The 13,238-nt window shown below is 40.5% G+C and overlaps 1 protein-coding gene across 3 annotated transcripts in view; it reads right to left on the bottom strand.

Moving 5' to 3' along the window:
• Positions 1-2,362: 2,362 nt before the first annotated feature.
• The window catches only part of ranbp9 (RAN binding protein 9), a 44,473-nt gene continuing 33,597 nt past the window's right edge, over positions 2,363-13,238 (bottom strand). For 2 of the 3 annotated variants that reach the window (XM_042331915.1, XM_007911858.2), the window contains exons 9-14: positions 10,838-11,034; positions 9,649-9,805; positions 7,840-7,961; positions 5,940-6,091; positions 5,099-5,210; positions 2,363-3,645 (exon numbers count right to left, since the gene is read on the bottom strand). In XM_042331915.1, the coding sequence (XP_042187849.1) occupies positions 3,515-3,645; positions 5,099-5,210; positions 5,940-6,091; positions 7,840-7,961; positions 9,649-9,805; positions 10,838-11,034 (871 nt within the window). In that variant the 3' untranslated portion in view covers positions 2,363-3,514. The remainder of the gene's footprint in view (positions 3,646-5,098; positions 5,211-5,939; positions 6,092-7,839; positions 7,962-9,648; positions 9,806-10,837; positions 11,035-13,238) is intronic. The other variant, XM_042331916.1, reaches the window with a different exon arrangement.

Below are 13,238 nucleotides of genomic sequence, written 5' to 3' on the forward strand. Positions count from 1 at the left end.
AAAAGACAATGACCTTGAGACACAAATGAAACTAGGATAACGCAGAGGTGGAGGTAGATTATGAGAACGAGAAGGATGTACTGGTCAATAACATCAAAAGGAGCAGCGATAGAGGACAAGGATCTCTGGTCACAAATAGAAAATGTTGTTTGTGACTTCTACCAGGCTATTTTAGTGCTGTGGACTGGGCAGAAGTCAGAAACACTGGAAACCACATGAAACAGCAAGTATAGACTTTGTTAAAATATTAATAATAATCCTTGCATTTGATTATGGCACCTGATCATGTCATTGAAACATCTCAAAGTGCTTCACAGAATATACTGTAAAGTGTAGTGACTGTGCGAAACACGACAGCCAATTGCATACAGTGTCCCACAAACAGTCGTGGATTGAGTGACCAAATTATTATGATGGCTGTTTTGAAGGGGTGGCAGAGGAGAAAGGTTGATCATGTCTACCAGCTGGGGAGTGGAGGGAAGTAGATGGGTGGACAGGAATAATGTGGGAATTGGGTCAGGGGAGCATGTGGGAGATTAAGTGAAGGGAAGGGTGTGTGAAGGGAAGGGTGTGTGAAGGGAAGGGTGTGTGAAGGGAAGGATGTGAGGGTGTAGGAAGCAAAGGCAGTTGAGCAGATTTCATTGATGTGACACCAGGAAGTCCCTTTAACCCTAATCTGCTTCCGGTCCTTCAGCAATCTTATCTCTCCTGTCAAATTCCCCTCAACATGTGCCTTAGTTTTTACAAACGTCCTACACAGCAACGTATGAAAGCATTACAAAAATCCAACAGGCATCCATACACATAACATTCATTGCCTTTATCCATGGTTATTTCCTCAAGAATATTAAATGAACAGGAGTAACTAATTCTGCATTTTACAACTTAATGCTGGCATTTAAACCCCTAACAATTTGGAAATGTTGATTCATTATGGACTCAAAGGTTGCACAGAACCAATGTGAGGCTAATTGGTCTGTAGTTTCACAGCTTATCCCCCTCCTCCATCAAGGGTATTACATTCTCCACAATTGTTGTCTGTTACAATCATTGTTTCTAAGGAGGTTTGAAAAATTATGGCTGGTGACCAGATTCTCTTCCGATATCCCTCAATATTTGAACCTTTCTAATATCTTCACTCACTCCTACTCACTGGATTTTCAAAAGAACAATTTTAGGAATCATACAAATAGCATCTCCATGTCAGTTTGTTTCTTATTTCATGGAGATGAAATCTCCACATCAGTTTTATTATGGAAACTTTTTCTTTTTAAACATTGAAATGGAAATCTTAATTGTCAAACTTGTTCAAGCAACCACTTCCATTCAACATCCACACTGTTAATCACCCTGGATCAGCCCAGTTTGAACAAAAATAAACTCTTACTCTGAGACCACACTTAGATAAAGGCCACTGAGGTTGTTGAAGACAGATTTGACTGTATTTTAAAATTCAGAGACAGAACAATGTAAAAATATTCAAAACATTTATATTCTCAATTGCACATTGCAGAATAAACTAATTCATTGGGACCCATCTACAATGGAATATATTGCATGAAAATATCCAATAAATCACAAATCTTTACATAATCGTCTATATACAATAGAAGCAGATGCATTTTGAAGATAAACCAGATAGGATTCACTGGTAATACTGACTGCATCTTATTTCAGATTCGTCACTCAAGTTATCAGTTAAGCAACTGATCTTCATAACCTACCCTCTCACATTTTAAACGGAGAAAACCAATGAAAGAAATTCCAGTTAAGTCACAATGGTAAGCAATACTACACACAACAGAATTTTAAAGCTGCAAAGAATTCCACCTCCAGTTGAAAACTACAGGTTATCATTAGGTCCCATCAATTACCCGTCACCATCCTCCTTGCACAGATATTTTATATCATGTGCCTGATAAAACCGATCTTTTCACAGAAGCGAGATTGTGAAATATGATAAAATATTCCTGGATAGGTCTCACAATTCTTATCCTAGAATATTCATCTGAAAAATATATTTAAATAACAGCTGACTGACATAGCAATCGTGTTTGCTCTCGGGATTATCAAATTCACTTAACAAGCGCTGAGGTCTGGGAGCTAAGACTCCATTGACATGTCACATGCCGACACTTAACCTTACAAATGCAAAGGTGATGACTTGATTAGTAGGCCAGGTGTTAAGTGAGAAGTATTTTTTGCAACTTATGATGCATTTTTCAACTCAATACTTTTAAGGCCACTGTTGGACTTCATCCTGGTGCATTTTAAAAAACAAATTTGGAATCAAAATATTTTTTTCATATTAGGGATGCAAACATTGCTGTTTTGACTAGCAAATAAACACCAACAATTTGAATAGATTTAAATCTTTAATAGCTGATTAATTATGGTTTGATACATTTTTTTATTGCAGTATAGTACTCACTCAAGCACTGCTTAAAATGCAGAGTGTACAAAGTTTAAATTAAGACATTGCAGATTTTGACTAAATATTTGGTTTAATATAAATAATGCCAATACCACACAATGTGTTGACAGGTACTTAACACTGTTATTTTACAATGGTTAGAATGGTGGGTGTAGAATTTATTCCTCTGCATTTAAACAATGTTCTGGGGGGGGGGAATAAACATTTGAAGATTTGAGAGCATGTGCACACAGAGACAACCCGAAAAAAAACCTTCCGGGACCAACAACCTACAATTGTGTAATGGATGTTGAAACTGTCCATTCAGCTCCTGAGTAATAAAGGTTTACAGTACTCTTGCAGGAAAATATCCTCTCTCTCCCTCCCTTCATCCATACTGAAAAATGTACCAAAATTACTCAAGCTTTTTTAAAAAAAACCTTTTTTGTAGATGCACATCAGAGGAGGGATGGAAAGTCTTTCTCCAGTTTGTATTTTACATTGTATTCTACATGCTTACCATTGAAGACACACTCATACAACAGCAATTTTAATTTTGGTTCATCACAAAAGATACATTTTAATAAAGTACAAAAAAACCTAGTTTTTTTGGTTTTAATCTGTAACTAAATACTTTTATTCACACATTCTCATTTTTTTATAATTAAAATTTTTTTATTTGCATTTTCAGTCAATTAAGCCAATTTCTTCCAAATCTTTTATAGTGAATGACATTGTCCCATAAACTGGATCATTTATTTCAGCTGAAGCCTCAATCAGCCCACCTCAGATGAAAACCTTGGACAAGTTTTGAGGAATAAAAAAAGGAAGCAGTTATGATCCATTAAACCGATATACAACTTCTCCAGACATTGCTATAAAAAAAACTTAATGCAGAACGTGTCGATGAACTGTGCATATAAGAAGTTAGAAAACAGCTGGACCATGCTGTAAACTAGGAAGCAGAAAGAGAGTGACATTTAGGACTTGTCCTCAGTAGATCACTATAAATTAAAAGTCAGTTTTGATTCAGCAGATCTTGTGCTGAATGCTGTCACTAATGTTAAGGTAGCTCAGGAGATAAGCTGTACAAATGCATAGCTAGTGCAAATATTCTCCAACTGTGGCAAACGCACATGAACCTATTCCCAATCGAGCCATCAACTCCAGACACTTTGAGGCCTGTCCAATGGCAAGGGCCAGCGGTGGTTGCTTTGGCAAATTGTGAGACTCTGAAATGATATAAAACAGACAATGAGAAAAATCAAATTAAACAGTAATTGAAAACTAACAAAACATGTAATTTCCAAACACTGCTAAATACTTTTTAAACTGAAGTAGAGAAGCCCTCTTGCTTTGAACAGTAAAAGCTCACTCTCATACTAGCTCACAAAAGTTCTATATTGTTTGGTGTATTTAGGTTCTGAACTATTTGAGAATCAACACTTAGCTGAAGGAATTATGGGCAAACCATTCAACAATTCAACAACAACTTGCATTTATTATGCATCTATAACACCCTTCACGCAAGGCAGCAACTTAATTGGAGTCCGCAGGAGTCCTACAGCTCAGTAGTTAGAGCACTCGCCTCGCAAGCGAGAGACCTGGGTTCGATTCCCAGCAGGGTGAAATGTTGGGCAAGTTTGCTTACTCTGTTAGCTAGCAGTAAGTAGAGACCCGGTTGTTAGTCGATTGGCGGATCACTTCTCTGGGGAAAATAATCCCTCAAAAAAAATAATAATTTGGCACTCAATCCACAACTGTTTGTGGGACCATTTGAAATGCACAGCAACCATACAGCCAATCATGGGGCTTTACAAGCAAGATATACAGGTTGGGACTTGGGATTAGAGTAACTGAAGGTCGAGAAAGAGTACGGAAAAGGAACGTCACAAGTTGGGCAAGTTTCCTTACTCCACATGCCTGTGTGGAGTAAGGAAACTCTCAAGAAATAAACAATTTAGTAACTCAATCCACGGCTGTTTGTGGGACACTACTGTGCGCAATTGGCTGCCACATTTTGCCCACAAATATATAGTTAATTCACTTTACTGAATATTCTGTGAAGCGTTTTGAGACGTCTAGAATACGTAAAAAATGCTGTATCAAATGCATGGATTATTATATATTAATTAATCTACATAATCTGAACATATGCTCTCAGGCTGGCAAGGACTAACTGTGAGTGCCCTCGGAACCTGTGTCGGGTCCCCTGATATATATATATATATATATATTATCTCTCTCTCTCTCTATATATATATTTACATAGAGTATAATTGTCATGTTTACAATTATGTGTGTGTGTGGGGAGGGTTCATGTAAAATTTTTGGTTAATAAAAAAAATTCCCCTGGGAACACAAGCCAGGGCAGGGGAGAGGAAGAATCAAAGCAAATTGAAGACTCAAACCTTATAATAGCTTGTAACATTCACTGCCTCCTCAAATGAGAGAAAGAAATCTCAGAAAGGAAATGTTATTTTGCTGGTCATCAATGGAAATGGAATTATTCTTTTTTGATGTTTTTAAATCCTATTCACAAATAGCAAAATCTTAATTCTTAAAATGTAACAACTGAGCTGGAAAGAATTAGTAACATATTCATTTTCTCTGCTGTAATCTAATACTCATGATGCAAACAGTTTTAAGAAAAGGTGGTCATGTAAATGTACCAGTTATATTTACCTAATATAGCACTATTCAATGCAGAACAAACTGGTTCTCTTTGTACTACGTCAAGCTGATATCCAACTGGACTGTTCCATGGATCTGAATAGGCAAGAAGACTAAATGCATCCTGAATGGAAAAAAAAGATAAACTTTAGTCCTTCCACACAGTAAAATATCAAGCTACCTACCCCTCAGCATAAAAATTGAAAATCAATTATTTCGAGCATCTAAGAAATTATTAACCCGAGATTTGATTTTGCCAATTCCCAACATAACACTGAAAACACAACAGCTTCTGTACAGCTCTAATGTCACAGAGACCAGGAGTTATAATCAAAAGAGAATTCAAATTTATTCAGTCTTGCTGTCTGACATTTCATCTAAGCGCTCGGTTTTCTTGCTAATCACTGTACGAGAGGACAATACATGGTACAGACATTTGTGGAAAGGAAGATGAAGTAGAACACTGGGAGAGATGGTGGGAAAAGCATTCTCCCCTTCACATCTGGGATTGTTGGCTCCGTACTGACTAACATGATGAATTCCTCCCGTTTGTGATGTTATGATCTTACAAGAATCAATGTGCCTCGATCCAGGTCCAAGGCCAAAGACAGTTGATGTCATACCCTTTTATACTTAAATATAGAAAAGAAAAAAATTCTCATATTGAAATGTTGGCAACAAGCTCCTCGGCTGTTGTAAAACACACATATAATACGACTTCTTTTAGAACTGATCCCGCACTGTTTCCTTGATTATTTTCTGGAGTATTTCAATAATTCCTTTCCCGCTTTTTATTCTGCAAAACAAAGCAACTCTTGCACTTCACAGCAAACATTTGGAATGACTTCAGTACCTGAAGTATCTTTTTATTGGCTGTGTTTTTGCCGCATTCTCTTCTCAGCTGCTCGCTCATGGCCTGCAATTCCCGTCCAAAATGAATCATGCGTTCAATCGCTGCTTGGCTGCCACCACAGAGCTGGCGTCGCGACTGAGTTAAGTCTATCTCTGCCCAGAGTTCAGAAAGGAACATATTTATTAGTTAAACTGCATTGTTACACTGGAAAAAATACACCAAAACAACACTCAGTCTTGGAAAAAAACTGAAAAATCTGAGTCAGCAAGCCAGCAACCAAACTAAAACAGGTTGAGTGCCTCAGATTGTTTAGATAGAAATACACATATTGCAACAAAATCCAAAATTGAACTGTTGTTTTTTAGGTCAATTCAATTCAATCTTTTCCTCCGCGCTAAAACACTAAATTAAGTGTTATTTGCCTAATTTAAATAGGCTATTAAAATGCGATAAGGAGATACAAAATGTATTCTGCAGGTTCCAATACAGATCCATGTAAAATGCAGTCAGTTACTTCTTATACATGGGATTTGATGTTTCTACGGAACTCAGTAGACTCCACAGTGAGCCACAACCATCCCAAGCCCGATAAACATTGTAGCACAGGGAAAAAAAATTAACCATCTTTAGAAAACACACTAGTATCAAATGAATTCTTCACACATCAATTTCAATATAATTGGGATACAATTGCATAATTACCATAGATATTCTCTGCCTTAACTAAGTTCTCTTCCACCTTCTGAATGATATTAACACCCAAAAGTGGCTAAACTTGTTGCAAACCGCTGTCTGTCCAGCTCAACTCGCATCGTTGAGTCAGAAAGTTGTGAGTTCAAGCCCCACCTCAGGACTTGGAGCTTAACGTCTTGATTGACATTCCAATGCAGTGCCAGGAGAGTGCAGTGCAGTGCCATCTTTCAGTTAGGATATTAAACCCCAGCACCCATCTGGCTGTTCAAGTGGACCGTAAACATCCTGTGTCATTTATTGAAAACAAAAGGGAGTTTCTCTGGATGTCCAGGCCTCCAGATAAAATTGTGTATTCATTTTTGTTTGTAGGACGCTGCTGTGGACAAGTTGCCTGCCACGTTCAGCTATAAATATGTAGCTTACACTTTGTATAGAAAATCTCTGATGCGTTTAAGACGTTTCAAAACAATAAGGCTCTATATCAAATGTAAGGATTATTATTTAGAATTCCCACTTTTGAGCCTACAGTTTTCAACCTTTACAGGTAATAGATTTAAGTAGGTTATTCAAGTCCATTAAAGTGACATTGAGAAGCCCCAGTCGAGATCCCAACCTTTCACATGAGCGGCACAAGAACATGAAGTGTCCAGTAGCTAACTTTACAGGCTACTCCTGCCTGAGTTAGTTGCTGATTGTTTTGGACCCTGCTGCACAGGTGCATGGAATACCAGCCTCACTGTTGAGCATCTGAAACACAGCCTTATGAAGCAGGAATTCAGGGGTTGGCAGCTCAACAATTTTGGGTCAGGTTTAGGCGCTACCTTTATAATAATACTTGCATTTGATATAGCGCTTTTCACATCTTCTTGTCGTCTCAAAGCGCGTCACAGAATAGACTGTAAAGTGAATTGACTGTATATTTGTGGGCGAAACGCGGCAGCCAATTGCGCACAGCAGTGACCCACAAACAGTCGTGGATTGAAAATGACCATTTATTATTGTTTTGTTTCGGAGGGATTATTATCAGGGTGTGGAGTAAGGAAATTTGCCCAAGGTTTCGCCCTGCCTGGAATTGAACCCAGGTGTCTCGCATTTTGAGATGTCGAGAAGACATGAAAAGCGCTATATCAAATGCAAGGATTATTATTATTATTGTTATTATTCCAAGATCTGCTTCAAGTCCTATTTCAGACGTAAGTAATCTTACCCATTTCAGGATCATTTTCATCCATGTCATGGTCGTGCTTGGAACTGCCATTAACGAAACCATTAGATGAAGACTCCACCACACCATTGGTATAATGGTCTGTTTCCATATCTATATCATTGCTGCAGAACAAGAGAAACATGACAGAAACCCAGAAACTTGCAAAGAAAGACTGATACCTATTTTCCTAAAAGATAATCTTGCAGCAATGCACTCACATAGACAGTTACTGGATTTTTCCCTTACATTCATTTCTCCCTTTTAAAAATCTTCTCTAGAATCCACTCCAGACAACAACAAAAAAAACAAAATTATATTTGTATAGCGCCGGGAGGACGTCGCAATGTGCTGGACAGACAGAGTTACGGACCCGAGCTGAGTGTCGAGGTGCGGAAGGCCCGCCCGCCGATAGTGGGGCGAGCAAGGCAGGGGACATGAAGCAGGCCGGAGCCCACTGAGCGGAGGGAGCGAACAGGGTTAGGAGGTTAGGAGGTCAGAGAGGTAGGGGGGAGCAAGACCATGGAGGGCTTTGAAGGTAAGGACCAGGATCTTGAACTGTATCCTCTGTGTGATGGGAAGCCAGTGGAGTTGGGCAAGGATGGGGGTGATAGGGTCGCGAAGCCTGGTGCGGGAGAGGACATGGGTTGCCGAGTTCTGGATGATCTGTAGCCTGTAGAGGGAGGAGTTGGGGAAGCCGACAAGCAGTGAGTTTGCATAGTCGAGCCTCAATGTAACGAATGCGTGTATGAAGGTTTCGGCGGTCTGCGGTGTGAGACAGTGGCGGAGCCGGGCGACGTTGGGGAGGTGGGGGAAGGCAGAGCGGGTCACGGCGCGAATGTGGGGTAGAAACGATAGTTGAGGGTCAAACAAGACCCCAAGGTTCTGGACTGGCTTAGTAAGGTGGAGTGTGCAACCATGGATGGTGATGCTGTCAGCGCCTGAAGTGAGGAGGCACTGATGGGAGCTCAGGAGAGCCTCGGTCTTGTGGACATTCAACTGAAGAAAGTTGGCTCTCATCCACTGATTTATTCCCAAGATTCTGCCACTGCTGGTCCCTGGTCCTTTAATTCCACTCTAAGGTCAAGCTAAATCTTCCATTACAATCCCAACCATTCGAAATGCTACTCTATCAAATATCCTCTCTCCATCCAAAGATGATTTGGTGGTTACTATGATTAACGAACATTATGGACAGGATGAACAGAATTTAACTCATCAGACCTGCAATGCATCCAAAGAGATGCTTTGTTTCTAAATGAGACCCAACTGTGCACCAGGAGCTTTTTTGAGCTCAAATCTTTGCATCCTGGTAGGAGATGACACAAATATTAAAGGTTTCGGATTGTACATCTTCATATACCCTGAAAACGTAACTTAGGTTATCTATATAATTACCCAATCACTTATAGTTCCCCAAATAGATGGGAATAATTTATTCCTCTTGCTTAAAAAACAAAAAAGATTTCTACTTTAAAACTGCTTTGTAGAAAGATTTTGTAGAAATATCACATTTAAATCCTCCACATTAATAAAACACCAAAGAATAGGCAGCAAAGCACAATTTAAAAGAAATGAAGTTGCAGTGAACATAAATCAATCCGCTCGTAAAGGTTTGGAGAAATCCAGCCACCCACCCACAACGCCGAGCTCTCAGATGGAACCTGGGAGAGGCCTTTCAGTTTAGGAGGTCTTCAAATAGAAAAAGATTTTGTATGAGACGGATTGAATCGTATATAATTTATGCAAAATGTTACATTTTAGTGACTTAGCAAGTAGGAAGAGAATAAACCAAAGACAAAAAACACTTACTTTGCGTCTCTGCTGTTACTATTTGATTGCTGAGATCGTGTAGCATTTAGACTATTTAGTTCTGGGGTACTTAAACAGGAGGCGGAGTGCTTAGTATGACTACTGGACTGATGAGTTTTACTAGATATTACACCGTTGCTACAATTATTTTCATAACCTGCCAAAATATGAAACACATAGCCATTAAGATGTACCTGTTCCACCACATTAACAGCAACACTGACTCATGCACCCACATGCCATATTGTATTAACTGTTCATAGGTGATGAACACTGCACTCATCAAAATTTAATAATAATTTTAGCTAACATTGTATCACCCAAACCCTTATATTTTTGTTGTGGGGATTCGCACAGTAACTTTTGTAAACTATTCACAAATATCTTCTGTGTTTGACATGTCAAGAACCCATAATTAAAAAAAGCTTCCAATCCAAGATAGTGCAAAGAGGAAAAGAAACTATACACAGGACAGCTGAACACAACTATAGCAGAAGATAGTCCTGCTATTGAGCAAGTGTGGGTATAACCCAGACATGAATCCCAGAACTGCAGACACAGGTGGTCTATTTTGTGAGATTCGCAAATTGCTTTGCAACTAACAAATTGCATGTATTGGATGTGTCGGATGCCACTCCTTCCCCCGGAACACCCCTCTAACACCCTCTGACTTCTGGATCGTGGCCAGAAATCTCCTAGAACTGAGCAGGAGGTGGGTGTTGGAGCAGAGTTCCTACAACTCAGCTTCCAATATTTCTGGGTTCGTGCATTAACAACAACAATTTACATTCGTATAGGACCTTTCACGTCAGGAGGATGTCCCAAATAGCTGGATGCTACAAATCAATTTGTGACACTTGCAACCCTGACACCAATATAATTTCAAATGTCACAATATTATTTTTCTTGCCTCTTCTCTCCTAGTCAATGGGGAGGGGGGCAGGGAGATCACAGCCAAGCCGAGAAATTAGAAACTCTGTCTAATTTTCCCCTCTCTGATGCAAGAGCAGAGATAAATTAACACCCCAACTGCTACCTGGCTGAGTACAGATTCAAACCTGCACCATTCTGGTGTGTAACCCATTGGGCTACGAGGGAAGGCCTGCGCTGAAATGCTGGTGAAAGTACTGAATAATCGTGTCATGATAGATTCCAAACCTGAAGCATTTCTTGACACAGATGCCATTACCTGTAAAGTGACTATGTGCACCATTCCCTTTGCCTGCTGCTAGGGTATGGATAGTGCTCCCATGGCTGGGACTCATGCTGGGGCTGTTGAAGGTCCTAGGGCTACCTGGGTAGCTGTCTTGGGACTTTGGACTTCGGCCTCCTAGACAACGAACTTCACTGTCTGTCCCGTTCACCATTTCTATAAATTGACGAACTCTGGAAAACAAACACACAATGAAACACATACACATACGCACAGCAGATTTTTTTTAAAAATAGAAAAATACACACACAACAGATGGGGTGGGGTAATTGTCGCTGTGATATTAATAACAATTTACATTTACATACAGAGCATTTCACATCAGAAGATGTCTCAAATCACTTCACACACTCGATATCCAAGCTGGGGGGTGGGGAAGAGGTGGGGGGAAGTGACTGAAAGTGGAAACGAAAAGATAGGTCTTGAGATGAGCTTTAAGGGTGGGGAGAAAGACGGCAAGCAGGTGGGATGCCAGGATGGAGTCCCGGAGAGCAGGGCCAGAATGGCTAAAAGCCCACCCACCAATGGTGGGATAGATGGGTGGGGCACACAGGTGGGGGAAAGAGTGCGCATTCCATTCCAATAATCTAACTCTGGGATTTCCATGTGTAGATGGGATGCCTGGAATTCTCAGTTTGGTTTGGATGCTCTTAAGCATGGTGATGGGTTTCCATGTGCTGGACACCCTGCTGACCAAAGAAAGTGGATGGGCGACATGAAGCAGCCCAGTATCAATGGGACAAGATCGGTCAGGATAGTTAGGCTCTGGAACTCGCTGGGAACGCTCAGCAGGTCAGGCAGCATCGATGGAGAAAGGAAAGTCAGTCAACCTTTCGGGAAACCCGAAACGTTGACTGACTTTCCTTTCTCCATAGCTGCTGCCTGACCTGCTGAGTGTTCCCAGCGCTTCTGTTTTTGTTTTAGATTTCCAGCATCTGCAGTATTTTGCGCTTAGTCAGGCTGCAGGTTTAGTTCTATGTAGGGTCGCTTACTGGGGTTTTATTCATAGATTCATAGATTCATAGACTGTTACGGCATAGAAGGAGGCCATTCGGCCCATCGAGTCTGTGCCGGCTCTTTGACAGAGCAAGTCACTTTCACTTACTCCAATCACCAGCTTTCTTCCCATAACCCTGCAAACCCGTCTTCCCCAGATACCTATCCAGTTCTCTCTTAAAAGCTGTTATCGAATTGGACTTCACTGCCCTTTCGGGCAGATCATTCCAAATTCGAACAACTCGCTGAGTGAAAAAATTTCTTCTAACCTCCCCTCTGCTTCTTTTGGTAGATATCTTAAGACTGTGACCACGACACACCAACCAGCGGAAACAGCTTTTCCCTATCTAGCCTGTCGAAACCTTTCATGATCTTGAAGACCTCTATCAGGTCCCCGCGTAACCTTCTCTGCTCTAATGGGAAACATCCTAACTTCTCCAGCCTGTCCTCATAGCTAAGGTTCCCCATTCCTGGTATCATTCTCGTGAATCTCCTCTGCAACCTTTCCAGTGCCTTAATGTCCTTCTTGAAGTAAGGTGCCCAGAACTGGACGCAGTACTCCAGCTGAGGCCTAACCAGTGTTTTGTATAGATTAACCATAACCTCTCTGCTCTTATACTCCATGCCCCTACTAATGAAGCTCAGTACACCAAATGCCTTTTTTACTGCCTTATCTACCTGCCCCGCTACCTTTAATGATTCGCTTACTTGAACACCCAGATCTCTCTGTATGTTCACCCCCCTTAAGATTGAGCTACCAAGTCTATATTGCCTCCTATCATCTTTCCTACCTAAGTGTATCACCTCACGCTTATCCACATTGAAATCCATCTGCCACATGTCAGCCCATTCTACCATTCTGTGTATGTCTGCTTGCAGTTGGTTACAGTCCTCCTCACTATTCACTATTTATTTATTTATTTATTTATTTTAATTTTGACTGATATCAATGTTTCTTTTACTTTTATTCTTTTGGGGATATTTTTGATTTTTATAAATATCTTCGACCATAAACTGTCTGATCTCCAGATGATAAGATCACCCCAGACCCCAGCACCTGTGTGCTGTGCATTCACGCTAGACTCGTCAAATCCAACATCACCTCCAGTAGCTCGGTTTTGTAGTTCAAAAGAAACGATGAACAAAACTGTTGTTCCATGACGGAATTAATTTTGCTCGATTGGGAGAGAATTCGAAAACTCAACAAATACTAATTAAAATCGTAAACCACCAAACAAACAACCCAAATTACATTTGTATAGCGCTTTCACGTCAGGAGGACGTCCCAAGGCGCTGGACAATCATTGTTTCGGACCCGATTGGGGAGGGTGGAGGGCAGGGGAGGGAAAGAGGGTGATCAAAGGCACGGTTGAAGAGGAGG

Source organism: Callorhinchus milii, unplaced genomic scaffold (genome assembly GCF_018977255.1).
Source record: "Callorhinchus milii isolate IMCB2004 unplaced genomic scaffold, IMCB_Cmil_1.0 Scaffold2, whole genome shotgun sequence".
NCBI lineage: Eukaryota > Metazoa > Chordata > Chondrichthyes > Chimaeriformes > Callorhinchidae > Callorhinchus > Callorhinchus milii.